Source organism: Dromiciops gliroides, chromosome 4 (assembly GCF_019393635.1).
Source record: "Dromiciops gliroides isolate mDroGli1 chromosome 4, mDroGli1.pri, whole genome shotgun sequence".
NCBI classification, from domain to species: Eukaryota; Metazoa; Chordata; class Mammalia; order Microbiotheria; family Microbiotheriidae; genus Dromiciops; species Dromiciops gliroides.
In genome coordinates this window covers 56,594,417-56,621,005 of record NC_057864.1, presented here as the reverse complement: position 1 = coordinate 56,621,005, position 26,589 = coordinate 56,594,417, and the positions used below count along the sequence as shown (strand labels likewise).

Genomic DNA, 26,589 nt, shown 5'->3' with positions numbered 1-26,589 from the left:
TAGAGCTTGTCAGGATCCATTTGTCCTCATCAATATTTTGGCCTTCAGCTGTACTTATTCCCCATGGCTCATGGAAAATAACTTTTTAGTTTGTTAGCTTCTTTACCTTGAAAAATAAAGGAGCGACCACATTTCCAGGTTACTGAATAGGCCATTTTAACTGAATAACACGATGAGCTGAATAACCTAAGGCTGCGTGATACAAATACAAATTTTAACGCCGCCCCCCCCCCCCTTTGTTTTTTTTTTTTCCAAGAACCATCTATCTCCCTGCCTGCTCTTACCTGTTTCGTGTTAGTATAGTGCTAGAGGACAGAGCTCTGATCTGGGTGAAATCAAGAACCGGGACTCACAGAGTATAGAAGCTGAAAGTTCAAGAGCTTAGAAAACAGACATTCCCCTCATTTTGCAGATGGGGAAACTGAGATTGGCAATGGCTTGCTATACATCACACAGCTAGTAAGTGCTAGGAAAATCCAGGTCTTTGGGCTTCAGCCAGCCTCTGATTAGTTGTGTGACCTGTACACACTATCTCCGCGATTTAGTTACCTACTAAACAGAAGGACTTGCTGCGTAAAACCTAGGTATCAGGAGAGATAGAAAAGGGAATATGATCATAAGGAGCTCCCGAGAAGAGATGAACTATGCAACAGCGGGTGATGCCTAGTACGTTTGTAAGCATGCTGGTAATAAGAAGCGCTCAGGGCTTATCATCACCTATCCTGGGACGGGTGTGGATAGGCAGGCATGCGTGTGTTGGAAAGTCCATGCTACTGCTTCTGGCGTAGAGCCGTTCAGGTGGAGTAAAACCCTTTCTTCTCTCCCTTTGAGGGGCCGGCAGATGCGCGAGGCAGTGAGCGTGCAATGAGGTAGCAGAGTTACACGTGGAGGGGAGGAAACTTTGTGAAGGCAGGGATCGAGGTGAGGTGAAGAGGTGCCCCAGTCTGGGAGGTGGGCCAGATCGCTTCGGACACGCAGAGCCAGGCTGATCCCAGCCCCTCCAAGGGACTTGCTTCCGACCCTCCCCTTCCCCCTTCCCTCCTACATGAGAGCACAACACACACACACACACACACACACACACACACACACACACACACACACACACACGAGCTCAGCAGCCCGGGATCTGCCAGAAGTAGAGAGGATCCGAACCTGCACCCCAGGACCCAGGCTTCCCCCATCCTTGCATCCAGTAGCTGGCTCGTAGAGGCTCACTGAGCCTTCCTTAGGCCCGCGAGCCGGTTGCGGCCAGGACAGAGGGATCCCAGGAAGCCGAGGCTCCCGCTGCCCCAGACGCCTGTGGAGGCAGAAGGGCCGGTCGGTGGGGCTAGCGGGCGGCCGGCTTCTTGGGGAAGTGGAGTGGAACAGGGGGCCAGCCCCGCCTCCGGCTGCCCACCCAGCTTAGCCGTCTCCCCGGTCGGACCTCTCTTCAGCGGAGCTCGCTCTCCGGGCCGCTGCCCTGCCGGGGCCAACTAGCTGAAGTCTGGCTGTTTGTCTCTCCTTCGGGGACCCGGCTCTCTCCAATCAGGTAAGTTTGCCCGCGTCCACCGCCCGGGTCTAGCGGCTCACCAACGCCTGTGTTGTTCAAAGTTTATTTGAAATGCGTCCAATACTGAAACCGTGCAGTTTCCTCCCCAAGGTTTCTTTTTTTTCCCTCCCCCGCAGAATTGCCCCGGCCCGGCCCGGCCCGGAGGATAGGGCTCTCTTGGCAGCCCTCTGGCCTGCGCCTCCCCTAGTCGGGCCACCTCTCTCCTTTCTGTGAGACTAAATGAAAAGGGTGGTCGGGCGCCCCCAGTCAGCCAGTCCCCTGCGGTCGAGCGCAGAGAGTTAGCTCAAGCAACCTTCTCTTCATCTCAGTTTCGAGACTTTTCCAATTGCTGAGAAGTGAAGGCCGATGCTGAGTCTGAGAGGAGGAGGGGGTGGCTGGTGGGACTGGAAACCCAGTGCAAGTATCTGGGTTCAGAGCAGAGAGACAGAGGGAGGCTGAGTTCCATTTCATTTACTACCCCCACCCCCGCCCCCAATAGCCAGACTCCCACGTAGGCACTTGAGTTAAAAAAAAAAAAAAGTGAGCAGACTGAAGTGGAGCAGATTTCCAGATGAAGGGGGCTCCGGTTTTGAAGATAGAGGTGGAGAGAAAACTTGGGGTACCCAGGGGCTTAGGGGGTTGAGGGAAGGCTGACCTTATCCTAATGACTCAGTTGTCTATATCAATTTTCAAGAAATCAGGTGGACCCCGTGCACCTTCTCTGTGACCTGTCTCCCACTCCACCCACCCCCTTCTCAGCCCCCTCCTGCCCCCTCCCGGCAATGTTCGTGTCCTCTAAACCCTCCTCTCTTCTCTCCTCTTTCTGTCTAACTCGGACACTCCCTCTTGCCTTTCCCTTGGGTGTGTGGCGCCTGTCGGTGGTGTGTCCAGGTCGGCCTATGGAGGGTTAGTCCGAAGGGAGCTGCAAGTCCCTTTGCTCTTCTTTCCCAAACAGGTCGGCTCCCCTCTCAGCTCCCTGGTCCCCGGAAACCTCATCATGCTGGACGGACTAAAGATGGAAGAGAACTTTCAGAGCGCGATCGAGACCTCGGCCTCGTTTTCCTCGCTGCTGGGTAAGTGGAGACGGGGGGTCTTTCGCGATTGCCCAGTGCCCCCCTCTCGAAGTCTCAGCTCCGATCCTCTGCGCGGACTGAGGCCGGAGTTTGGGCAACCTCTGAAGAGAGAGCCCTCTCGAATTCCTTTGGAGTTCTCTCTAGGATTCCTTTCGAAAGTAAGAGGATTCGGCCTTTCACACTTACTTAGAGATAGATACAGTGCCCTCCAGAACACACAGCAACGCAACTCACTTGGTATTCCTTCCCCACCAAAATCAAACCCAGAAACCACGCCAGCCTCTCCAACCCTGCGCACAGAGCGCGGAATTCCCCAATCCCGGGAGGAGCCCGGGAACAGAAGTGGCAAGCGATTAAAAACCCTCTATTTTAATCATTTTGCAGATCGACGTCTCCTAAAGGCTCCCCCTTTTCTTCTGGTTCTGCCTCCCCGCAATTTTTCCCCATCTTGGAGAGGGGGAGAAGATGGGGAGGTGGGGATCTCAAGGCCTTCTGCTCTGCCTTTGGTCAGGTAGGGTCAGGCTCAGGAGCCGATCAAGTTCGAGGCTATTTCGTGGAGTTTTCTGCCACCCCGGACTTGGAAACCCGGGAAGAGGGGAAGAGTGGGGGAGACTGTAGAACACTTCCTGGGGTTCCTTTAAGTGAAGAGAGCCAAACGAAATCATGCCTAGAGCTTATCGGGTGAAACATTGATCTACAGATACTCTTACTCCTCGGATCTGAAGCTGGGAGCCTCGGGTTACCTCTGTTGTGGTCTTCCAGGCCTCAGTGAAGTGACACAACTTGCACTCGGCTCTTCCTTAACTTCTCCTTACGGACCTTCCTGTATCGGTTGCGGCTCAGCCAGCCGGGGAGAACTGGAATTGGGAATTCCGAGAAAAGGGTTGTTGTTTGAGTTCCCTTTGAGCCCCTTCGGAGCTGGATCCAAAGTGGTTACTGTGTATTCCCCTTCTCTCAGATGGGCAGGAACACAGTACACAGTAGTGTAGGTTATCTTATATATGTTATTATTGTTAAGATAATTTCGTTTATATTTTTAAAAAACTTTATACCATTCTATAGCTTCTAACAGGGAAGGAGTCAAGTTTGGCTGGATAAACCAATTTAAAGGAAGAATGTCACCCCCTTGGACATTTATTCTTATTCTCTCCATTCTCCCCCAACCTCCCCCCAACCCAGTAACCAAATAACGGACGAATTAAGTCCTGGTCCAGGTAGGACAGTCTCCTGAGCTCCAGCGATTTTACTTTGAATTCAAGGAACAGAATTCACAACTTTGTCTTTCTTTCCACCACCCAGGCTCTCTCTCTCTCTCTCTCTCTCTCTCTCTCTCTCTCTCTCTCTCTCTCTCTCTCTCTCTCTCTCTCTCTCTCTCTCTCTCTCTTTCTCTCTCTCTCCCTTTTAGCAAGATATCTAGAGACTCCTACCTATAAATCTATAAATTTCTTTGGACGAGAATGGAGAAATTTCGGACCACCCTATTTCTCCCCTATCCCTCAGTGCAATGTCATCTATCAGGGGGTATTTCTCTCCAGGGATTGGAGGGGGGCATTCGCTGCACCCCCTTTACGGCTCAGTCTTCCACTTCGTACGTACACACATTTCGTGTCTTTTTGCCGGAGAGAAATCCAGAGACAAACACGGGTAAAGGCTCGAATCCGTTTGCGAAAGCACAAACTCTTAATAACTTCAAATAATGCCTTCCGAGCCCAGCCCGTGCTTCTGTCTGCAACTGTGAAAGACGATAAATCCAGCGAATCGAAAAAAGAAACAAAACACAAACACACACACACACAAAAGGGAGGGAAAAGATAATTTCTTTCGCATTTTCTACGAGGTTTTCGTTCCTCTCATCTTTTTGCCCACTTGCTGTGGTCTCACGTAACTGTGCTGAGCCTCCCGAATCCGAACCCCTCAGTTCATCCCGCCCAGAGATTTAGGGTAATTTTTGATTGGATCTGCCTTATTTGGGGGTGCTTTATGTCTCCATCCTGCTCCCGGGTTCTGCCAGGTCTGCTGAGTCGGGCAGCCAAACTGGAAACAGCTCCAGACCTTCCCTGTTCGTAGTCCTGGAGGTTGAAATTTGGTGGGTTCATTATTGGGAGAAATAATTATCTTTTCTGAGACGCAGGAGTGATTTCCCAATGCCTCGGCGTATTCCCAGTAGAAAAAAAAAATATTGTAACAATGATGGCAAATAATCATTTGTTTTTCAATACTTCTCATTAAAAACTATTTGCTCGCCATCTAACCGTTTTATTCAATCTACACGGGTAAGAAAACTGTGCTTAATACAGAATCAGGATCTCTAAACCAACCATTAACTGCGGATTATCTTCGTTTGTCTAAACTGCATGAGCTTGTGTGTATACCTACTTAGACCTTCCCCCAATAAATGTAGGTTTCTGCCTTCTCTCCCTGCACCCCACCCCCTTCCTCCAGCAGGGTTAGAATTAAATAAAAAACAGAATTCCAATGGTTCCAGTTAATTAGAAAGGACAATTTCGTTCTGACATTTCTCTGCAACTCTCGCCATTCAGTTAATTTCGTCCTCCGACACTGGCTCGAACCCTGTCTGGGAAGTGCAGTCTTCGCTGTCGTAGTAAGTTAGGTGCCTCTCAGAAACCTAGCGGCGGCTGGGGCTGGAAGGCCAACAGCAGGGGTGGCAAGCCCAGGGGAGGGTTAGGAGGGGCTGGCGCGGTCTCGGTGGCCATCGGTGCCAATCTCCCGGTGTTGATCTGTCTGCTTGCAGGGAGAGCCGTGAATCCCAAGTCGGTTTGTGAGGGCTGTCAGCGGGTCATTTCGGACAGATTTCTGCTACGACTCAATGACAGCTTCTGGCATGAACAGTGTGTTCAGTGCGCCTCTTGCAAAGAGCCCCTGGAGACCACCTGCTTCTACAGAGACAAGAAACTCTACTGTAAATACGACTATGAGAAGTAAGTGGCGGCATCCCCCGCTTGCCCTGAGAGCGGGCCCAGAACGCTGCTTTGCCTTTGTCTGCGTCGACAGACGCTCTTAGAGCTCTAGACAAGCCCACAGACGCACATGCACGTATAAAGACTGGGGCATATTGGGAGACACCAAAGGATACCGTTAAGTACCACAAAACAGAATCCCCATACTTGACACCCTCCTCCCCCATTTGACATACACAAACACACACACACACGGACAAACACAGGAAGCTGCCTGGATTCGCGTTATATTGCCGTCCTAATTCCCAAAGGTCCATGCCACTGTCTTTCTTGTTCCTCAGTCTCTCCTTTCCTCTTCCCAATCCACAGCCCCCCCCATGCTTTCCCCGCCAAGTTCTAGGCAGGACTTCTTGTGGATCCCTTCACTTAAAGGAACCCCAGGAAAGTGTTCCACAGGTCGCCGGGGACTTCCAGTTTTCGTCCTTCCCACGGGACCCAAGGGACTCGATCCTTTTATTATTATTTTTAACCCGCCTCTTGCCTTCGCTTGTCCCTTCTTTTCGTGCACACGTGAGTCCATTTGCCAAGAAGCATCTGACGCAGGGATTGTTGTGATGGCTGGGGAGCTTTGAGTCCCCAGTATGTTACGGAAGGTATATTGATTAGTGTGTGTTCGAAAGCAACGAATGGTACTGTTTTTAATCACTGGGCCAAGCTGTCAAATGCTTGAAACCTATTACCATTAGCAGTCTCAGAGCAGGGGTGAATGGGGAAGGGTCCTTTATTTAGTAAAGGAATCTTTCCCGGCTAAACTGTCTATACTCTGCCAAGCCCCATAGGTCAAATCTCCAAGTTCTGGCAATATCTTTCAGGCTATTATAGAAGTGAGAGGTGATAACCCCACCACCAACTTTTATTTCTCTGTTATGACCTTACTGCCCTACCCAGAATCTTCCTTGCCTTGTACTCTAAGTCACTCTTGTGTCTGCCTTAGCCAAAAACAGGCTCTATCGGGTTTGGGGGACGGTTCAGACCAGAGCCAAGAGTGCTAGAGGCCCCATTCTCTACCCCCCTGCATAGACTTCCCTTACTTAGCCTAAATCTCTTTCCTACTTAATATGATTCTTGTAAAAGGTTCAGATTCATTGTTTCTAAAGGGGTTTGGGCATTTTGGAGAGAAAGGGTTCCAGCTATGGCAGCAATCTAAGGAAAAGACTGGTATTAGCTTCTTGGTTTCTTCAACAGGCAGACTGGAACAGGCTAGGGAAAAGGGAGTTAGAGGAATTTTTTTGTTCTCTCCCAGAAGAGCTCGAGTGGGAAGTGGGGATTGTGTGGAGAAAACTGCTGCTTTCCCTGGTGGAGATGCCTACTTAATAAAGACATTAGTTTAAGACAGCCAGAAAGAGTAGGGGAGGAAAGGAGGATTATTGAAAAAGATTCCACCTTGGACCTTGACTTTGTATGAAGTGGCTAGTGTCTGCCTATATTTCGCAATTGTCATTAAATAGGGCCCTGGAATAAAAACAGAGTAAAGCATATAAGCAGAATCAAAGGAGGATTAGTCTGTTTGGAAAATAGTTCCCTTTGTGTTATTGAAAATGTACAATAGGGGTGTGCCTGAGGAGTCTTAATACCACAGAAGACATTGAGAAAGAGCAGATATATTGGCACTGGTTCTACCATTTTTCCTGAGAAATGAGATTTGCTAAAATACTGTCACTTAACAATTAGACTCAATAGGTACACTCACAAGAATTTTTTTTCATTATTTTCTGCTTTGAGATAGTATGGTTTGCTTTCTAACCCCCCCCCCTCCTTTTCATATGAGAATAGGGCAGGACAGTTTCCAAAAAATAGATCATGTTGCTCTGCCCCTCTTTTTTAGGTTGTCATTATGCAATGCCAAAATCTCTGGATGAAAGGTGGAAAATCCAGGAAATCAATGAGATGCTGCGTTTCTACAATTTCAACTACCATGCCTATTTGAAATGACTGGTCCACTGCTTTAAATTTTTTTCCCCAGGAGATTTTGATGTAGTATTTACAAAGTCCTTATGGTTCAGTTTATGAACATTAAGCATGCCCATACTCATAGAACTTAAAGTATTAGAGGTTGAAAATGGATATAAGTTGTGGACTTTTATTGTTTATTGTTTTTTAAAGAAGGAGAAAAAAGAAAAATCAAAGATAAACTTTAAGATCAACATAGTTATTTGTAGCAAATCTTCATTCAGGATCCCTGCCAATGTCAAAAGGAGAAGACACTACAATATCCTCCCCTTCCCCTCCCCCTATTTCAACTTTCCAGGCTCTGTAGATGGTTTGAACCCATTAACTCAACAGGGTTCTGCCCTACTCACAAAGCTATTTTTACTATGGTGGGCGTACTGGTCATCTAGCTAAATGTGGAGCTTGTAACTTTGGGGGTTATCAGAGGTACTAGAAAACATTGTGTCTGAAGAAAACTTTCTATCCTGAATTTTAATAGCATAAACTGCTTTGATCGATGTTCTAAAAGAAGAATATTAAATGAGATAAAGCAAAATTAGCATCATGACAAATATTTATTGAACAGTTCCTAAATAAAAAATACTGTATATATTATACTCTCTACCCAATTTGTTTTAAAAGACATGGTCTTTAGCATGTATGAGTTTGTAAACTGATTCTATAAATGGACAAAACAAGTCTTTAACAAAGTTTTTAGACCTTGTCTCCTCCCCTTTTATCAGTATTAAAATTCTATAGTTTTAATTTGGGAGGCATTTTGGCATTGTGAAGCACCTGATGATCTTGGAGTTAGGAAGACATGGGTTCAAATGGTAATCCTTACACTTGCTAGCCCGGTGATCTTGGATAAATTGTTTAAACTCCGTGTGCTTCAACCAACTTTCTAGGATTACAACTAAGTAAGAGACAAGCTATAACCTGCTTCGGTGAAGGGAATTCCCACCCTGAGGAAATAACAGATCCTAAAGAGTATTCCATGAAAGCTGGGCAAATTGCTTGGCCATTCTCACAAGGCTGCTATGAAGACAATGATTAGGATAGGAGTTGGGCACATGTGGCAGGAAGATGATGATGATATAGGGGTGGGAAGGCAGAGGAACATGAGGAACCTGAAATCTATTTTAAATAACTCTTCTGTTAAAGTTCAAATTTTGTGTTGAGTTGTTAGGAAAGGAAAACCTACAAATGACTAAAGTAAGAGATGACTCTGACAAGCACAAGGACAATTTGAGTCTTGTTCTGTTTGACTATTATGTGGTTCTCCAGGGGCATATCCCCTGTACCTCCACGATTCCAAGAAACCAGCTAAACGGTGTAATGTTTCCTCCATTATCGAATTGTTTTTTCAAACAAACCCAACAAGAAATTTGACTGGCATTTCTCAATTAATCCAAAAGTTGTTTGAGTATCTGAGACTACTGTTCAGTGGAGTATCTATTTGTGTTCTTAAACTTTGGAATGAGCTAGGAAATAGCCTTTACATAATCACCCAGATGAAGGAGAAGACAGACAAAGGAAAGGGAATAAACATTTATAAGCACCTACTTTGTGCTAGGCAGACACTATGCTAAGCATTTTACAAGCAGAATATTATTCCAATTCCATTCATTTTTAAATTATTTTTATTTTTATTTTTTTGGTGAGACAATTGGGGTTAAGTGACTTGCCCAGGGTCACACAAGTAGTAAGTGTCCAGTGTCTGAGGCCGGATTTGAACTCAGGTCCTCCTGAATCCAGGGCTGGTGCTCTATCCACTGTGCCACCTAGCTGCCTCAATTCCATTCATTTTTACTCACAATGAACTTCCCTGGAGTAGGGTAACTTGCCCAACTTTTGTATGGACTCCATCATGTTTTGGATTTATTACCTAGAGTATGCCATCTAAAACTGATGCAGGGGGGCAACTCTATGTCGAAGTAGATAAAGCACTGGCCCTGGATTCAGGAGGTCCTGAGTTCAAATGAGGCCTCAGACACTTGACACTTCCCAGCTGTGTGACCCTGGGCAAGTCACTTAACCCTCATTGCCCTGCAACAAACAAACAAACAAACAAAACCTGATATAGGTGATAGAAATATGGATATTTAGATACTGGCTTTAACTGTTTTAGAAAGTTAGAGAATTATTTGACAATCAACATTATCTTCCTTCTACTTATACAACTGTTGTTCTCTATTTAAGTGAGTCCTGTAATCTGACTGGTTTAGTGTTTTCCCTGAATTACTTCCAAAGAAATACTATAGTTGGACTTAAGTCAGGGATAGAATAAGTTGCTGAATAATGGGAATGTGGTAATATAATAGACAATTAAGACTTCTGGAAGAAATCCCATGTCACAATCAAGTTTTTACTATTTCTCTCATGTGTTAGGAGCCTGGGTGCATCAGACTTAGGCTATTTCCCTTCACATATGAAGTTTATCATCATCCCTTAGATTGTTTTAGACATCCTAGGAGCTGTGTGGGCTAGTATTGCTGTCATCATGGCCTGTTCCCACAACATCATAACTCCCCACATGTCAGCAAATCTCCTTGAGAAACCTTTCCTCAGAGGGAGGGTTTCTAGGTTGTCCTCCCTCCCCCATTTTCTCATTTTTGGGGATGGAACAATTATTCAAAGAAAGGGGTTTAACTGGCAAAAGAAAGTGAATATCACACATAAGGGCCTGGCTATCTTTCGAGCCTGCTGATTGGTAGCTCTTCAGTGAAAATACAGCAGTGATAGGGATCTCTATTAAGACTTGGAATAAACCAGTTCTACATTTTATCCATTCAGAGGAGGATGTATGTGTGTGTCTGGCGGTGTGGAGTGGAGGAGGGGTTCAATTTGATTTTGTTAGAGTAACATTACTTGGCGATCACAACTAGTTATGCAGTTGCTCATAAAAGGAAGCCACAAATGAAATTATAGAGGCAATTGTTTGTTTTGCTTGACTTTATCTTTTTTGGCTTGGCTCCTGGGGTAATAAAATTTAAGGGATATAAAAAAAATCAAACACAGTGAGGCAATAAATTGTTGACTGCTTCGTTAAGTTGCAGAGGACTCATTTGATCTGCATCTCATAAACCCAGCTCCACCTTGGTCTTGAGGTTCTTATTCTTTTTTTCTTTTCTTTTTTTCTTTTTTGAAAGGCAGATTTGTCTTGTCTTGGTTGCAAAGGGTGACAGGGAACTATCCTTATTCCAAGGTGTTTTCTGGGTCTTCCCCCCCCCCACCATGATCAACTGGAACTAAAATTTTAAAAATTAGAAATAAATGAGATAAAGAGTATAGAAATAGAGAATAGTGATCAGGAGCATTAAAAATTGATATTGACATTATCTATCACCCCTTCCCCCACCATTTATCCACAGCCTAGCATTGTAACATCCCTTATGATCTTAATCCTTATACAGAGAAAGCTTTTTGAATGGGTTCTTCAGTCTATTTGGACATATTGGAAGTCCCAGTACTTTTTGCCATGCATTCTACTTTGAAATAAATTTCCCAGATTACACCTCTGTGATTACATTTTCCCCCATGTAGATTTCTCACCTCTTAGTTTCATTAATCTTGCTTTTAACCTTTGAGCTAAGCAAAATAATGACACAAATGCTTGGGGGAGTTTTTGTTGTTTTAAACCAGGAAGGCTTTTTAATGATTCTGAACAAATATTGTTTCTCTTCTGGAAACAGTTCCATTAACTAAATTACCAGCAATTTAACAGAAAAGAAGAAAAAAAAAGACCCAAGAATAGATTTGGGCTTTAATGTTGGAAAGTGAGCAAGTGGGTAGTTTTTTTTAAAGCATCAATTAAACTACCAAAGATAATAAATTCATTTGGGTTCTTAAACTATACATACATATAAATTAGATATCTATCAATAGATTTATCCTTGATATGTCAAATTATATGTACACACACACACACGATAATTCTTTGTACCAAATAAGAAGAATTGATTATGTCACTGCTTTCAATTTGACTATTAAATACATTTGGAAAAACATTCTGAAAACAAAGTTATGTCTGTAGGTGCCCACTAAAGCTTCTAAAAACAGATAGGTACTCTAATTCATTTCCAATCAATTCAACAAATATTATTGTTTGAAACCTTGGCTATTCTTTACTGCTTTTAATTTGATTTTGTGTGTGATTCTGATAATGAGATAATGTGTATAAAGTGCTCTGTAAACTTTAAAGCCCATTTAATGTAAGCTATTATTAATTATTGGTTGTAAACCTTCAGAGGGAAGCTCTTTGGAGATTTACTTTTGTGGAAAGGGGGAATCTTGTTTTTTCCTCTTCCAAGAAGCATGCTGTTGCTCTCTTCCAGAAGTGTCATCCTCTCTCTAGGGTTAAGCATCAGCCTCTAAGAATTTGCTATATCACTTTGCTCTGTTTCCCATAGAGAGAGAGAGTATAGAAAAGCATTCTGTCTGGAAGCCCCTTAGGCTATTGGTGGGGAGAGATTGGTTCTCTTCTGGAGTTAACTGTCTGCTAGGATCTGGGAGAAAATATCAGAGTGAATATAGAAGAGATTCCTTTCTCTTTTGTGTTCAGAGGAAGGCATGTTTTCTAGCACCTCAGAGATAATCAGGCGTAATGTTTCCTATGATTTAAATTCTCCCCTGAGTTCTTTGAATGACAGTGCAGGGTGCCTGATTCAACTTATTGCAATTAAAATTAGTTATGTCATAGTTGACCAGTGAGGACTGGAGCTTTGTGTCTTTTTGTCATATATTAAAGCGAACCAGCATCTAACTGAAAGGTAGCAGACCGACTCAGTGGAGACAAAGCTGATGTCTTTCAAATGTCAAATTGTTGTTTTAATTTAAACATGAACTACCACCACCATACTTTAACCAAGGTGAAGTTAATAAAATTGCTCTGGCTCTGGCATTAATTAGCAGAGGGGGATTAGTGTTATTTTGGCGAATAGGAGGCGTAAACATTGTAATCTTAGCTACATGTTTGTTTTCACACTACTGAAAATAAATAAAATAGGAATTAGGGTGGGGATTAAGTTTCTCTGGGAGTTAGACAGTAGAGCTAATTGGAATAAAGCAAAAACCCTGAAGTCAGTTAAGACATTTCCCAAGAAATAAAACTGTTCCTGCCTTATTCTAAATATCTATCTGGTTGTGTCTGTGCTGTCCCAGTACAAAATGACATCTGGGCATTTGGGAAGGATTTTGGACTCTCTCTCTGTCTCTGTCTCTCTCTGTCTCTCTGTCTCTCTCTGTCTCTGTCTCTCTCTCTTTCTCTCTCTCCCCCCTGAACCAGGGAGACAAAATAATTTTTAGAGTTCAACACCTGACTGCCATGCATGGATTAGTGAGCCTTTAATGAGACCATGGCCAGTTCCCCCACTTATAATTGCACCATAATGTCATGGCAACTAAAAATACATTACAGACTGAGGCTGTTCCTAGTCCTTTAACTGAAGTCACATGAAAAAGCTTGATCTCATCCAGCATTTCAGGATTCCAAAGTGAGGATCCTATTTTTGGATAACGGCAAATAAACTCGGATTATAGTTCTCTTCAACTTAGATTTGTTGTTGTTTTTTAATCATTATCATATAACAGACAGGCACTGATAAGTATCTGGCAGACATGGAATAGGGCCTCAGTGTCTGACAAGGCAGACTAGAGTGTGCAGAAAAAGAAGTTCAGATAAAATACTCGTCCCTCTTGCTGGATCTGAACCTCATATTCCATCCAGATTTTTTATTATAAGAACCTTGTAATTGTGCAAATACCAAAGCCACATCTATGTGACCAATGAGTCCAGTGTCCAGGAGATCGATGAGTTTACTACCTAAGGCAACAGTACATTTCCCCTCGCAGCCATATTGACAAAGGGTTATATCTGTAATATGTATTGGTCATGTAGATCTCTAAACTGTGAACCAACCATACTGTAAATTCAGTCATTTCCTCATCCTGAGTCGGGTGTCGAGGGATGATACTATAGAGGATTCTGTGATCATCATTGCCATTAGCAAGTATTTGTTGAATACCTGCCAATGTCATGTTCTTTTGTCTGGTGTTGGGTCTTATCTATTATTAGATTAAGGAGGACTTAAGTGTGATAGTGTTTTAGAGAGGCACGTGATGTTATGGTTAGATCAAAGATTGGACACACCTGTTACCTAGGAGGAAGCATGCTTTAGGGGAAAGAGTGCTGGATTGGGAATCAAAAGACTCTGGCTTCTGCCACTAACTACCTGGGTCAAGTTAGGCATGTCATTAAACATGTCTCGGCCCCAGTTTCATCCTCCATAAAATGAAGCTGTACTAGGGGATCCCTAAGGCCCCCCACTAGATCTTGTATTTGGGATCTCTTATCATTTTTTCCTTCCTGGATTATAAATGTAGAAAGGAAAGAGGCAAGGAACATTTAACATAACAAGAATTTGTGAAAGGAATTCTTGGCAGAATGTTTACCTTTTGCTTCTCCAGAAAAGTACCTAACTGAATGTTCAGCCCTCAGAGGAGTGACCAATTGTCTTCACATTCCTGTTTTACTTCCATACTGAAAGGGGTTCTTTGGACTTCCCTCAGTTCCCAAACCAGCCCCCACCCCGTCCTTTACAGCTCATTCTTTCTTTGACTCACATTTAGGTTCACTCTTCCCTATCCTAGCCTAAGTAGCCCTTAAAAGGATTTAATACAAGACAAAACAAAACAACTAAAAAAAAAACTGAGCTCTAGATTAGTCTCTTAAGCTCATTAAAGTTCCCTTAAATACTGCAATGTTGGGCTCCTGGGGGATATCCCTCCCCAAACCATATTTTCATTCTTAACATTGTTGTCATTCACCATGAGGCAGATTAAGGCAAGCTCCCCCTGAGCCCCAGAAATAGGCCCTCAGTCTCTGCAGGGGGTATCCAAATTGGTCTTTGTTTGAGCACAGGGACAGCATGCAACCCAAAGGATGGAAGATGCCAACTCAGGCCTTGGGCCCACAGTTCTAGAGTATTGGGAGAGTAGAAGGGGAAAGAGGAAGAGACGGGTTGCTTTTCTACCATTAACTTTGAAATCTTAATGAAGTTCCCTGGACTGGGCAGTTGCAGGGAGAAGTTGGGGCTCCTAGTTTTGGGGGGAGCATTTTACCTGGATCCAGCTTATCTCAGGTCACTCTTTACAATCATTTCCAGTGGATAGGAGGGGATGGAGAAAGGGTAGATAGGTGGGCAGCTACTGTAGCCCTGCTTTCATGAGCTGACCTTGCCCAGGAGCAAATACTCAAGGCAGGACTCTGGGAATCCCTTTCCCTGCCATGTTAGCGCTAAGGATAAAGCAAGGTTTCTGAGCGTGCCTCAGACAACCCAAGCACTTCATAACCAGGTGCTTGTTTTTGATCATGTTCTAACCATGGTTAATTATGCCATTTTTGAGCACTCCTGCTCTCCTCCTCTTCTTCCTCCTCCTCTTCCAAGCTCCTCCTTAATACTCTCTACCCCCTCCCTGTCATCACTGACTTCATTTCCTACTGCTGGCGCTTAGGGAGATCTTTTTGGTTTTGACAGTGGAACAAATCCCTTTTAACATAACCATCACTGCTCTCCTCCCCTGCTGCTGTCCCTTCACTCCCTTCTTTTCCCCATTTGGCCCTCCTTATATGTGGTGGAGCTTCCTATTGAGAGTACACCTCTTGCCCCATGTCTTCCATATTCACCCTGAGGCAGAATGGCAGTAGCCTGAGCTCCAGGGAGAGGAAAATCCCTCAATAGCAGTCCACATTTACAGTGTTTTAAGATTTACCAAGCAAAGCCTTTTATTTCATAACCACCTTTGGAAGTGAGCTCAGGTGTTGTTTGTCATCCCATTTCATAGATGAGTGACCTGAGGTTCAGAGAACTAAAATACTTTGACAAAGCTAGTATCAATGCTGGGACCCAAATTAAACTCTTTCCCCTATCACAATCTCTTCAGTATTTGTAGAAAGCAGTGTCTTGACCCTCCAAGGGGAAGAAACCACCTCAAAAAAGCATCCAGGATTTTTCTTTGACTCATACTTTCTACAATGATGACCATCCTCAGTCAATGATAGTGTTTGAACCCCTTTTCCCCTCACCTTTTTTTTTTAGCCCATCTGTTTCCTCTGGTGCTACTCCTTAGTTATGGTGTGGTATAGCAGCAACAGGGAGGCTATTGTCTTTAACTCCTCACTGTCACTATCCAATCTAGTTTTAGGTCTTGTCATTTCTACCTTGACAATATCTGTCAATATCCCCTTCTTTCCCCTCATCCAACCACAACCCTGTGCAGGCTCTCATAAGTTTGTATGGTCACACAAACCTGCTATTAGGGGAGGCTGAGGCTGGTGGATGAATTGAGTTCAGGAGTGGTAAGACACTGTAGGGCTAACACCCATTGGGTGTCTGTAACTAAATCTGGCACCAGACTGAACTAAAAGGCCATCAAGCTGCCTAAGTAGGGGTGAACCCATCTAGGTCAATAACAAAGCAGATCAAGTCCAACCAGTGGTGGAGTTGGACACAGATGCTGCACTTTTAACCTGTTCAAGATAGGGAGACACAATCTCCAAAAAAAGTCCTTTGAAAATGGAAAAGTATTTTAATTATAATAGTAACACACTATTTTATGAAGTCCCATGAAAGCATGTGTTTGCTATGTGCTATATTTCATATGTAGAAATGACACTGCTGAGCTATGGTTAGTAGAATATGTGATCTCAGTCATTTTTCTAGGAAGGGGAGAGGGTTATATACTGAACCATCCATCTATATTAGTTGATTTAAAACCAAGCAGCAAAGGAGGCAAAATTTTTTTAATTTTTTAATTTTTAATAAAGTATTTTATTTTTTTCCCATTACATGTAAAGATAGTTCTCAACTTTTGTTTATACAAGCTTTCCAATTTCAGATTTTTCTCCCTCCCCTCCCTCCCCCCTCCCCTAGACAACAGGTAATCTGATAGAGGTTATATATATACACACACACACACATAATAACAATCAACATATTTCTGCATTAGTCATGTTATAAGAGAATAATCAGAGCAATGATGAAAAACCTCAAAATAGAAAAACAACAGCACCAAAAACAAAAGAAATAGTATGGTTCATTCTATACTCCGCATTTCTTTTTTTTTTTTTCTGGATTTGGAGATCCTCTTCTATCAAAAGTTCCCTGGAACTCTTCTGTACCATTGCTTTGGTGAGAAGAATCTAGTCCATAACAGTAGATCAACACACAATGTTGATGATACTGTGTACAATGTTCTGGTTCTGCTCATCTCACTCATCATCAGTCCACACAAGACCCTCCAGGATTCTCTGAACTCCTCCTGCTCATCGTTTCTTACAGCATAATAGTATTCCATTGTATTCATATACCACAACTTGTCCAGCCATTCCCCAGTTGATGGGCATCCCCTCAACTTCCAATTCTTTGCCACCACATACAGAGCAGCTATAGATATTTTTTTACAAGTGGGTCCCTCTACAAAGGAGGCAAAATTAAAGGTGAGAAAACTGTCAAATGGTGTGTGTGTGTGTGTGTGTGTGTGTGTGTGTGTGTGTGTAGGTGTAGGTGTATAGATGCAATCTGTCCCAAGTATAAAAGAAGAGTAGCAGCCACTTTCTGTGGTGCACCTTAATCCAAAATGATAATTTCCTCACTGGTCCAGTCATGGTAAACCTGAATTATGATAATTAAAGATTAATTCCTTTGGGTTAAATACTGTCCTTGTTAAAAGGCAAATATTCCTGGGAGAGCAAAACCACAGTCATTCAAAGTCCTCAATTATGTCTATTTAAAATTCTTCATTGTGGCATGGAGGTGACCTTTGAATCTATACCAGTGAAGTGTGGGGTCCAGTGGGTCCTACAAAGCTAGAAAGGTTTCAAGAATGTGGACAGTGATGCTCTGTCTGCTTTTTTCCCTAGTCAGTGGGTATTCTCACTTCCTGGTCAGTGACCACCTTATCTGACTGCCTATTTCAGGACAACTTCAGTCATGCTTCACTCTCTGATCCCCAGTCACCTTCTCAAGTGCTTCACCAATGTCATTTTTTCCAGATTCTTGCCTTTCCCCTCCCAACTCTCCATTTGCCACTTCTGGAACCATGATCAAATCAATTCCTCAGTTGGTCTTGTGGAATCAGGCACTGGCAAATAAGAGACAACCTTCTAGATACTTAAATTCAGGCAGGCTTCCAAGTTGCAGCTTATTGAGAGTGTTAGACTTGGAGTTAAGATGTCTAAAAAATACATTTGTAATGGTACCATATGGTATTCTCTCTGTCTCCCTCTGAACATAAACTCCTCGCTCAACCATCAAATGTCTTCATAGGCTCCCTATTTACTTTATTTCAGAATTATCTTATCAAATTTGCAAGGATTCTTCTAACAAACCAAACCTATCAATCTTATAAATGTCATTTCTTGCTAAAGGCACAAATAGGGCAGATGCTTCTTACCACCCATCCCTCTCACTCCAACCCAGTAGTATTGAGAAACGCTAACTACCAGAGGCTGTTTGCACTGTCAGCAGCAGAATTGTTAGGAAGAAAAGCTGAGGGGCAGCTAGGTGGCACAGTGGATAGAACACTGGCCCTGGAATCAGGAGGACCTGAGTTCAAATCGGGCCTCAGACACTTGACACTTACTGACTGTGTGACCCTGGGCAAGTCACTTAACCCCAATTGTGTCACCAAAAAAAAAAAAGAGAGAGAAAGAAAGAAAAGCTGAGTTATTAGAAAATACCACACTATTCACCCCACCCTACCCCAATTCTTAAACTATTGATATCGGTTTTGATGGTGTGGCAATGACGAACATCAATTCAATATGTATCTATTAAGTACTTAAGTACTTGCTATATATAAAGGCAGTAATCATAGACTTCTTAAGATCAGGAACTACTTTCTCTTTTGCATCTTTCCTTCCTTCCTTCCTTCCTTCCTTCCTTCCTTCCTTCCTTCCTTCCTTCCTTCCTTCCTTCCTTCCTTCCTTCCTTCCTTCCTTCCTTCCTTCCATATCCTCATAGGTTACAAACACTCCTTTGCTTTTCCTTCCACTTGTCCCAAGACCTCACTACAGCATTCACTACAGGACAAAATTCACTATAAAAATCTGTCTTCAGTCCTCTCTTCCTGTGATTTAGTTATGGAGGCACCCAAAGTAAAATTTATCAGAAAATATTCCCTTTGAGTTGGTTCAGGGCCATAGAAACCAAGATAGTGCTCAGACACTTTGGCCTCAGACACTGTGATCCTGAACAAGTTACTTAACTCAGCAGTTGTCTAATTCAAAAAGATGCATTTTTCTGTTGTTGATGTTCTTTTTCTGGGGAATCTCTCTTTGTGTCTGGGAAAGTTCAGGGCCACATGATATTTTGAAGTAAAGGCTACCAAGGTAGCCAGTATTATTCAGCTAGATCAATGTTGATCAATCAGCAAGTATTTGTTAAGTGCTTATGTAGTACCAGGCACTAGGGATCCTAAGGAAGGCAAAACCCTGAAACAGTACCTGCTCAGATTGAGTTTACCCAATAACTGGGGTGACAACATGTAAATAAATAGGTATATGTAAGATGGAATACTATAATGGTGCAGCCTGAACTCTCATATATCATATGACTAGTTAAATTATTAGCCTGTTAATTTATTTAAATTGACATATCCCTCTTACACATGGCTAATTTTTTTTATTAAGAAAAAGATGCATCCTTATATTATACCATTTGATTCAGATAACCAATTTCGGCAAGAATATAATTTTTTTTTTTTAGTGAGGCAATTGGGGTTAAGTGACTTGCCTAGGGTCACACAGCTAGTAAGTGTTAAGTGTCTGAGGCCGGATTTGAACTCAGGTACTCCTGACTCCAGGGCCGGTGCTCTATCCACTGTGCCATCCAGCTGCCCCCAAGAATATAATTTTAAATTTACAAAAACTAAAATGAATTTAAAATTATCAATTTATAATTATATAAATATCATGTTATAGGATAAAGGTTATTAAAGGAATACACATTTTACATTCAATATTTTATATTTCTAAAGGAAAACTGTCTTAATTTCCTAGATGTTGTCCATCAAGGCCAGGCACCTGGGGCATAACCATCATGACAAGCCCTTGAGACACTTTCCATTATATGTACCATTTTCTTTTTTCTTCTTCTGCTCTTCTCACTCCTTCCTTTCTCTTCCTTCTTACCACTTTTCTTGCTTAATCCCAATAGTGGTACTCAGGACTAAAAAGGTTACTCCATTACTACTCTTTGAGATAAGCAACATTTTAGCATCCCTCCATATCCATGTTGATACTGACAATGACACTAATAATCTGGGCCATTGGGTTTAGATTTGAGAGGGACCTTAGACTTCATGTAGTGCATGGAATTCTTAAATTAGGGTTCACAGACCCCTAAGGCTCTGTGGATGAATTCCAGTCTATGAACTCATTATTTCCATTAACCTTTTGTTTCCTTTGTAATCCTATGTATTATGCATTTAAAAACATTATTCTGAGAGGGGGCCCAAAAGTTACTCCAGGCTGCCAAATAGGTCTACAACACAACAAAGATGAAGATTACATGATCTGTTACAATGCTCTCATTTCACACATGATACACCTGAGTAGCAGAAGGTCACAAGCTGGTAAAATATATGTCCCTTGGTTTAGAATTGAAAGTGATTCTGGCCCAAATCTCCATTTTACACATGAAGAAATTGAAAACCAGTTAGAAGAAATGATGTTCCTTAAGTCATTCAGTTTGTAGATGGCTGAGCCCATGCTCAACATGGGTCTTCCTACGACACCACACTGCCCTGACTATTAATCAATGATCGTGTGTCCAAGACACTAAAAGCCGATTCATTGTGTATGTGTGCTCATTCATGCCTGTATGTGTTTGCTATGGGTTAGAAGGTGAAAGAGAATTATATACTTGTTTTATATCATCAAGTCAAACTAATTTATGGGGTAGATTTTTCACTTTTCAACTGGTTGTTTTTGATGTGGTATAGAACTAAAATGAATGTACCAGAAGGGATGGCATGGGATGGAGAACTTTAAAAAAACTGTAATACTTAATGGAATATTATTTTTCGATTTCCCCATTGACAGTTAAAGAGCAAGGGCCAAATGAAATGCATTCTTTTAAATGGCAACATTGACACAGTGGGATTGTAGAAAAGCCATTAGCAGCCAAACCTAGTTAATATCAGCTCAGGTAAATGCTGCTCCATCATTTGGCCCTCCCCTATCTCAATTATTAAAGGATTAAAGGACAACCCCAATAGATTTCCTTAAAAGTTTAATGATGTTGAGAATTATAGAGGTTGAACTATTAAGAGGCAGCTGATTTCAGCTTTGGCCCTGAGATTGTTGGTTAACCAGAGAGGAAAAGAGGTTGCAAAGCTTACATTACCTTTATGTCATGGGAAAAACCACACTATAGGAAGAGCTGTATACCACTGTTGGGAGATATAGTTGCCTCTTTTATGACTCTAACAATACTCTTTCATGACTTTCAACAATCTATTACTTCATTATAGTGGTTACTCCCCTCACCAACAAAGTTCACAGCTTTTTCCTGTGTTAGTAAGGCATTTTCATGGGTCACTTTGTCCAAAAGTATCCATCACTGGCAACCAAACATTCCTTGATGCTAAAGATGCAGACCTGCAGGTGATGAACATAGAATTTGTCACTGGGCTCGTCTTCCAAATCTTTCTGACATGGAAAGATCTACCAGAGCTTGTTCTTGTCATTATCAAAGCCTTCAAGAAACCTAGAGTTAACTCTGTGCCACCCAGAAAAGAAATTGAGTGGAAAAGTCAAAGAAAGAGGTCTTCTTATTTAGTATACAAGATTAAACTTATTTACAGAGACCCTAGTCAGTTGTATCAACAGTCTAACCAGGAACCAACTTTTCCTTAACTTGAAATGTTGTAGCTTCCTTTTGCCAGACACAGAGCTGGTTGCAAAGTTAACACTCAACAACCAATCATGTTTGTGAATCATGCAATTTAGTTGTTTTGTCTACTAGTTTAATCTTCACCTTTTTGTGACTAAGGGCATATGTTAAAGGTATGTCATATTGGGGCCCAGGGGTAACCTATTATCCAAGACCAAAATTGATGGGGTCATACCCACATCTTAGGTTGTTATCCATAATTTGCATTCAGTAAATTCTGAGTATATATGGCTAGAAGGAAATCCAAAGGTCATCTTAGGATACCAGGAAATAATAGCACGCTTACCCTTTTCTAGATGAGTGACCTCTTGTCTTAGTAAAAAAAAAAATCCATAGGAGGGGATTGTACAAATTTCCTTAGTAATTTCCTAAGCTAATTCTTGTTTAATAGTCCTTAGTATTAAGAAACTGGATATGAAACATGGTGGAAAGAACATTGATCCTAAGTCAGACAACCTGAGTTCTAGGCCTAGCTCAGCCACTTGTTAGCTATGTGATTTTGCAAAGTTTACTTAACCCTGATGGTCCTCACTTTTCTCATTTGTAAAATGAGGTAGCTAGACTACATGAACTATAAGACTCCCAATTATGTTTTTCTTGATTCTAATTATGATTTTCTCAATCTTTAATACCTCTTGCTATGCCTTAAATTCATTTCTTATTGGATCTTCCTGAGAGTTGGAGAACAGGCAATCACCAGCCATCTTTCCTATTTAGGTCAAATTATCTAAATTCCTTTCATCTTTCCTGGCAGCTTCTAATTTGGGAAGTACTGGGGAGTGTTCTCTATAGCATGAGGTACTGAACTGTGATCTGACCACAATTCTGAGTAACCTTCAAGATTAATTTCTCTGTATTTCCTGGCTTCTCTTAAGGCCCCTGACATTTGCCCAGTGAAATAATTCTGATGAGTGAATTGCAACTCGACTTAAAAAATAGTCTGGAGAGCGTCATAAGTTCAAATTTTATTCTCTCAAGAAAACATTTCTTTTGCTCTTTATTAATCACCAGATGGATAGATCTCCATGGGAAAGTGGGTTTCATCCTTTCAGGGGTTCCCTAAAGTTCAGGGCTTGCTTGGGCAGTAGTGTTGTTACAGTTCCTGAATGAATCAACTTCTAGCCAGTCCTCTGTAAGACCAGCCATATTTGACCCCAGAATGGAATCAATAAGCCAATCAATCAATAATTCTTCAGAATTGCCAATACACTAATACAGTATACTGTGAAGAAACCTGGATATGGAGTCAGAATCCCTGCTCTAATCTGAGACCTAGTGCCAACTACCTCTGTGACTTTGACCTCTCTGTGACTCAATACCCTCACCCATAAAATGGGAGCTGACTAAATGATCTCTATAAGTTCCTTCCCAGGTCTAAATTTTTATGATGCATGAAAAGGCATCATTTTAAGAATAAGCCACGTCATAAGGCAGTGGGCTCCCCAACCCTGGTGGTCTTGCAGCAATATCTGGATGATCATTTGTTGGGCATTTTTGTAGCAAGGATTCTTCAAATATGGTCTGGACTAGCCAGCCTCTAAGGAGCTTCTATGATTCTGAATAAAGGATGACCTGGTAATCATACCCTACCCCACTTCTGGTAATTAAGGCCACCCTTCAACTTCTTTTAAATATTTTTTTTTCAGAAACCATATCTATAAGAAAAAGGTGTGAGGCAAGAGAGGAGAAGGAAAATCTGGTTTTGTCTGGGTAGTTGTTTGAGGAATCCATCTGGAAGAAAGGGATTATATTTATCGGGTCCACAGACTGAAAATAAACCGGCCCAAGAGCTGGGTAATGCCAAGAGTTGAGGAATGATAGTAGCAGAGTGACTGTGTTGATGGCAGCTTTCCAGAATGAGGTGGCTCAGCTTGAGCCAAAGACAATGAGTGAGATGACGAGGGTGAGAGGCAGTTGCAAAGAGCTAACGGCACAGCAGGCTTTAGCCATGGTTGTTATCTAAATCAGTGTGGAAAGGACAACTGGGCACACAACACTTTTTTTTTTCACTTCTAAGTTTCATTCTCATATGCAGGGAAAGACAAAGTCAGGGGCTTCCTCTCCCAAAACAGAAAGCAATGACATTGAAGTACACCCTCAAATATACCCAGAAACATATGCACCAAGTTATACCCCAAAGGTAAGTGAGGTTAACCAGGCAACATCCAGAAAGGATCAGCACATTTAGTATTTGTTGACATTTCTCAATCTATGCCTTTTTAATTGTTTTCACCCAAATTAATTTTTATCCAATTATTTTCATGAAGGTGTTATGTTTTGAGAGTGGGTCTCTATTTTACTGAGTTTGGAAGTTTGATAGCCACTCATGGACCAATCCCACTATTGATTAACGTAGTAATTTTGGCCTTCTCTGTTTCTGAGATGGGCTTGTTCAACTTTTCTTAGGGAGCTTGGTAGGGCTCACCATATTGGTCATAGATTTGGTGTGGACACTTGATAGACAGTACTCTGGATCTCAGAATTCCCAAGCTCAAGTGATCTACCAGCCCCAGCCTCTAAGCAACAGGGATTACAGGCATGCTCAACTATTCTTAGGCCAAAGAGTATATTGGCACTGTATTCAGGAGGACCTGAGTTCAAATCCGGCCTCAGATACTTGACACTTAGTAGCTGTGTGACCCTGGGTAAGTCAATTAACCCTCATTGCCGGGCAAAAAAACCAAAAAACCAAACAAAACAAAATAGCCTGTTGGGATTGTCTTGGATCATTGTATTTTGAGAATAGTTAAGCCTTTCACAGTTCTTCATCAAACAATATTGCTGTCTCTGTGCACAATGTTCTCTTGGTTCTGCTCATTTCACTATATCAGTTCGTATATGTCTTTCTAGGCCTTTCTGAAATCATCCTGGTGGTCATTTCTTATAGCTCAATAATATTCCATCACCATATACAAGTATTAAGTTTATTATAAAAAATATAACCACCCAGATACTTGCCCCTTCCACACACACTGGAAACTTACTTATCTTTCTAAAGAATATTAGGCCAAATCTCACAGAATGAAAGATAGAATGGATAAATGTAAAGTTTTGCACTCAGGTTCAAAAAATCAATGTCACAAATACAAGATGGAGCAGAAGTGGCCAGACGACCGTTCTTTTTGAAATCACCTGACAGTTTTAGTGGACTGCAAGTTTAGTCAGCATTTACAGTGTGATATGGTAACCACAAATGCTATAGGACTGGAGGCTACATTAAGAGTCATATTTTAGGCCAAACAGGTACTAGTTCCTCTGACTTCTCTTCTGGTTATGCTCTATCTGGAGTATTATTTTCATCTCTGGGCCCTGAAGGACATTGAAAAGTTATATAGAAAAGAGCTTAGGATGTCAAAGCGCCTTGAACACATGCCATGGGTTGAAGAAACTGTAGATATTTTAGCTTGGAGGAAAGAAGACTTAGGGGGTGCATGAGGGTTCTTTTCAAAGATTTGAAGAGCTGTCACAGGAAAGAGAAATTGGTCTTGCTCTATATGGCCCCAGGGATCAGAACTAGGGACAATGGGTCAAAGATGCAGATTCTAATTTGATGTAAGGAAAAAAAAACTTTCCCTTTTGCAACACCTCTCCAACATGCCTAGTTCTCTTCTAGATATATGATACTGTCATCTCTCTGGTGCAGGCCCTCAAAACCTTGTACCTTTATTATTGGAATGTCCTGCTGGTAGGTCTGCCTGCCTCAAGTCTCTCCCCATGCCAATCCATCCTTCATTATGCCACCAAAGTTATTTTTTTTTAACTGCAGGTCCAATCATGTCATCCTCCTACTCAATAAATTCTAACCATTCCCTATTGATTTCATTAGCAAATACAAAATGCTGTTTGGCATTCAAAGCCCTTATAAGCTAGCCCCCTCCTACCTTTCCAGTCTTCTTAGACCTTACTTCCAGACATATATTCTTCAATCCAGTAACACTGGCTTCAAGGTTGGTCTATGAACAAGACACTCCTCTCAGATCCAGGCATTTTCTCTGGCTATCCCCCATGCCTGAGACATTCTTCCTCCTGCTCTCTGACCACTGACTTCCCTGGCTTCCTTTAAGGGCCACCTAAAATCCTAACTTCTATAGGAAGCCTTCTCCAATCCCTCTTTTTATTTGTGAGGCAATTGGGGTTAAGCGACTTGCCTAGGGTCACACAGCTAGTAAGTGTTAAGTGTCTGAGGCCAAATTTGAACTCAGGTCCTCCTGAATCCAGGGCCGGTGCTCTATCTACTGTGCCACCTACGTGCCCATCCAATCCCTCTTAATTCCAGTACCTTCCCTTTGTTATTTTCTATTTAACCTTTATATCACTTAATTTGTGTAGATTTGTTTGCATGCTTTCTCCCTCATTAAAGTATAAGCTTCTTCTTCTTCTTTTTTTTCTTTTTTAGTGAGGCAATTGGGGTTAAGTGACTTGCCCAGGGTCACACAGCTAGTAAGTGTTAAGTGTCTGAGGCTGGATTTGAACTCAGGTACTCCTGACTCCAGGGCCGCTGCTCTATCCACTGCGCCACCTAGCTGCCCCAAAGCATAAGCTTCTTAAGGGTAGGGACTGTCTTTTGCCTCTTTTTTTGAAGCCTCAGCACTTAGCACAGAGCCTAGTGCATAGAACACACTTCATACATGTTTATTGATTGTTTATTGATTGATCTTTTGGTTTCATATAGATCAAATTTTTCCACAGAATCCCTCCTTTCAAGAGCCATACCACATAATGAAAACCTAAGAAAGAAAAAGGAAAAATAGAGGAATTGGGGAAGAAAAGGAAAAAACGCCCAAGTATTGAAAAAATTTGATAATATGTTTAATGTTCTACACCTGTGGATGCCCCCCCCTACATCTTTGCAAAGGAGACCCTGAGATCCCTTCAAAATCTGCAGTCTTTAAAAAGAACTCATCATCTTTTCAGGCTATAAAAACAATATTGGTGTGCTCAGCATGAAATAAAGACAAGCTATAAACAAATAAATTAATGCTTTATTAAAGACTTTAAAGATACCTGATTTTACTGGCAGGGACTTCCTTCATGGATGACAAGTATATGACCTCATACCTAGCTAGACAGCCTTCATGAGATACACTGGCTGAAGAGAGTCTATTAGTGGATAGTCAAGC

The 26,589-nt window shown here is 42.1% G+C and overlaps 1 protein-coding gene across 2 annotated transcripts in view; it reads left to right on the top strand.

Annotated features, from left to right (window-relative positions):
- The first annotated feature begins 1,430 nt into the window (after window positions 1–1,430).
- Window positions 1,431–26,589, top strand: part of LMX1A (LIM homeobox transcription factor 1 alpha) — a 189,911-nt gene continuing 164,752 nt past the window's right edge. Inside the window, exons 1-3 of one of the 2 annotated variants that reach the window (XM_043962476.1) lie at window positions 1,431–1,531; window positions 2,487–2,604; window positions 5,357–5,543. In XM_043962476.1, coding sequence (XP_043818411.1) covers window positions 2,529–2,604; window positions 5,357–5,543 — 263 coding nt within the window. In that variant the 5' untranslated portion in view covers window positions 1,431–1,531; window positions 2,487–2,528. Of the gene's footprint in view, window positions 1,532–2,408; window positions 2,605–5,356; window positions 5,544–26,589 lie in introns of those variants that run through there. The other variant, XM_043962477.1, reaches the window with a different exon arrangement.